This window comes from Triticum aestivum, unplaced genomic scaffold (genome assembly GCF_018294505.1).
Source record: "Triticum aestivum cultivar Chinese Spring unplaced genomic scaffold, IWGSC CS RefSeq v2.1 scaffold201048, whole genome shotgun sequence".
Lineage (NCBI taxonomy): Eukaryota > Viridiplantae > Streptophyta > Magnoliopsida > Poales > Poaceae > Triticum > Triticum aestivum.
In genome coordinates, this window is record NW_025236613.1 from 9 (window position 1) to 2,635 (window position 2,627).

The 2,627-nt window shown below is 42.7% G+C and overlaps 1 protein-coding gene across 1 annotated transcript; it reads left to right on the plus strand.

Annotated features, from left to right (window-relative positions):
- Positions 1 to 216: 216 nt before the first annotated feature.
- LOC123176454 (disease resistance protein RGA5) lies at positions 217 to 2,407 on the plus strand. The gene has a single exon (XM_044590650.1). It carries the CDS (start codon positions 232 to 234, stop codon positions 2,176 to 2,178), a length of 1,947 nt encoding a protein of 648 aa, XP_044446585.1. The 5' UTR covers positions 217 to 231; the 3' UTR covers positions 2,179 to 2,407.
- The last annotated feature ends 220 nt before the right edge of the window (positions 2,408 to 2,627 follow it).

A 2,627-nucleotide genomic window follows, 5' to 3' on the forward strand; every position in this document is an offset into this window, starting at 1 on the left:
AGCGTCTATTTCGCCAAAGCACACGCCTAGCATGATTACGCGCTAGGCAATCTGCTGTTGCCTAGGCACACTTAAGGGCATGCCTTGGTGTGCTTCAATGATTTTAACATGTAGCTTTCTTACATGGGAGTATTCTTTTTGGTATCACTATGCTCATGTTTACTTTATTTATTTGCCTACCCTGTCGTACGTTCTTCATATTAAAACCATGCGGATATCTCATGTGATTCCATGTACAGGTATTTTGTTGTCGTTGATGATATATGGAATGTGGAGGCATGGGATATTATTAAGTTTGCATTCCCCATGACAAGTTCTGGCAGCATCATAATCACCACTACTCGTATAAATGAAGTTGCCAAATCATGCTGTTCATCTTTCAGTGGCAATATTTATGATATAAAGCCTCTTAATTCAGTGCATTCAGGAGAGCTATTTCATAGAAGACTATTCGACTCCGAAGATAATTGCCCTCCACACCTTGAAGAAGTTTCTAATCAAATCTTGGAAAAATGTGCTGGATTACCTTTGGCAATCATAGCTATATCTGGTTTGCTGGCTAACACAAGAAGAACAGAGGACCAATGGAGCAAAGTAAAAGATTCAATTGGTCGTGCACTTGAAAGGAATCATGATGTTGAAGTAATGATGAAGATATTGTCACTTAGTTATATTGATCTGACTGCTCATCTGAAGACTTGTCTCTTATATATCAGTATATTTCCTGAGGATTCTTCAATTCATAGGATTAATCTGATACGGGACTGGATAGGTGAAGGATTCATTCCTAAAGAAGAAGGGCTTACAATACATGAGACAGGAGAAAGGTGTTTTAATGAGCTCCTCAATAGGGGCTTGATCCTACCTGGGGAAACAAATGAATATGGTGAGGTGAGGTATTGTCGAGTTCATGACGTAATTCTTGATTTCATCAAATCCAAGTCTATTCAAGAGAACTTTGTTACTTTCCTGAGTATTTCCAATCCAAAAGCTGGGACAGAAAGCATTCACCGGTTATCTCTACAAGGTGGCAAGCAAGAAAATTCAACAATACCAACAGCAGGCTTGGATTTATCCCATGTCAGATCAGTGTATGGAGCTTCCGTGGAAATGCCTTCTTTAGAGAAGTTCAGACATCTGCGTGTTCTGCACTTGATCCACTATGTCCGTTATTCAGAACAAAATCTTGAAAATCTAGTGAGGTTGTTCCAGCTGAGTTACTTGAACTTGAGACATGTAGGAATAAGAGAGCTCCCAAAACAAATTGGGCGTTTAGGGTGCTTAGAGGTACTAGACCTAAGAGAAAATCCGGTAAAGGAATTACCTGCATCTATTGTTAATCTCAGAAAATTGTCGCATCTACTTGTTGAGTATGGTGTTAAATGTCCTGATGGGGTTGCGAAGATGGAAGCATTGGAGGCGTTGAAAGAGGTCGGTGTCTCCATACAGTCATTAGACTTTGTGTCGGGCCTTGGCCAGCTGAAGAATTTGAGTAACCTGGCCCTTGATTCTAACACCAATGATACAATTGAAGCTGCGGAAGAGCGCAACAGAGCTATCGTATCTTCCCTGTGTGAGCTAGGCACCCAGAACCTGCAGTCCCTGACTATTCGGGATGGGAGAGGCCTCTTACAGGTACATCTGTGCGAGCTTACCCTCGAGAAGCTTGTTAACTTCTTTTTAGCCATCCCGCAGATCCCGAAATGGGCAAGCTCCCTCAGGAACCTCCAAAAGCTAATCCTTGAAGTGAAGGGAGTTAAGCAGGATGATATCTGCATGCTTGGGGCCTTACCCTCTCTGCTCATTCTGCACCTAAAGGAACAAACAATGTCAAACGAGCTCAGAATCAGTGGTGAAGTTGGTTTCCTATCCTTGAAGATTTTTATTTATGATGCAAAATATCACACGGTAGATCACATGTTTGCAGCACGATCCATGCCCAAGCTAGAAAAACTCGTGCTTATTTGCCACGTAGCTGAAGCTGACTCGCTGGACTTTGGAATGGAGAACCTCCGCTGCCTCAGTACTATCAGATGCGAAGCAAATGGCGACAGGGGCATTGTTCAAGCTGCAAAGACTGTCATGGAGAGAGCAGTCAGCACACATCCGAACCACCCTAATCTACTCTTTTTGCGTGTTGACAAATATGTTTGGTCTCTAATTCCCAGCTTTGATTAAATAAGTCAAGAATCAGGAACAGAAGAGTTGCCGCTGCTCGTTGTCTGGACGGCCAATTTTCAAGTTTAAGATTGCTTAGCTCGATACTTCTCTCTTATGTGGTACCCCAGTACACTGTACTCTCTCCGTTGGATGATGGAGACTACATAGTATCTGTGCGTTTGTACAAAAGTTTCACCACCTGGTTTAGTTTAACTACAAAGCACCATACTGGTGATGGAGACTACCATCTCTTGAGCTCTGCATATCATCTAAGTTGTCACTCAGAAAATGTGTATGTTGTCTCTTGTTCTCCCGGTGTCCCTAGATAACTGCTGCAAGCACGCTTCAGCATCCAGTTAGATTACTAGTACACATTTGTAAGGCGCCGACAGTCGTATGTTTAATGATTTCCTTCTGCAAGCATGCACTTTGTAAGGCGCCGACAGTCGTATGTTCCCGGTGGATGC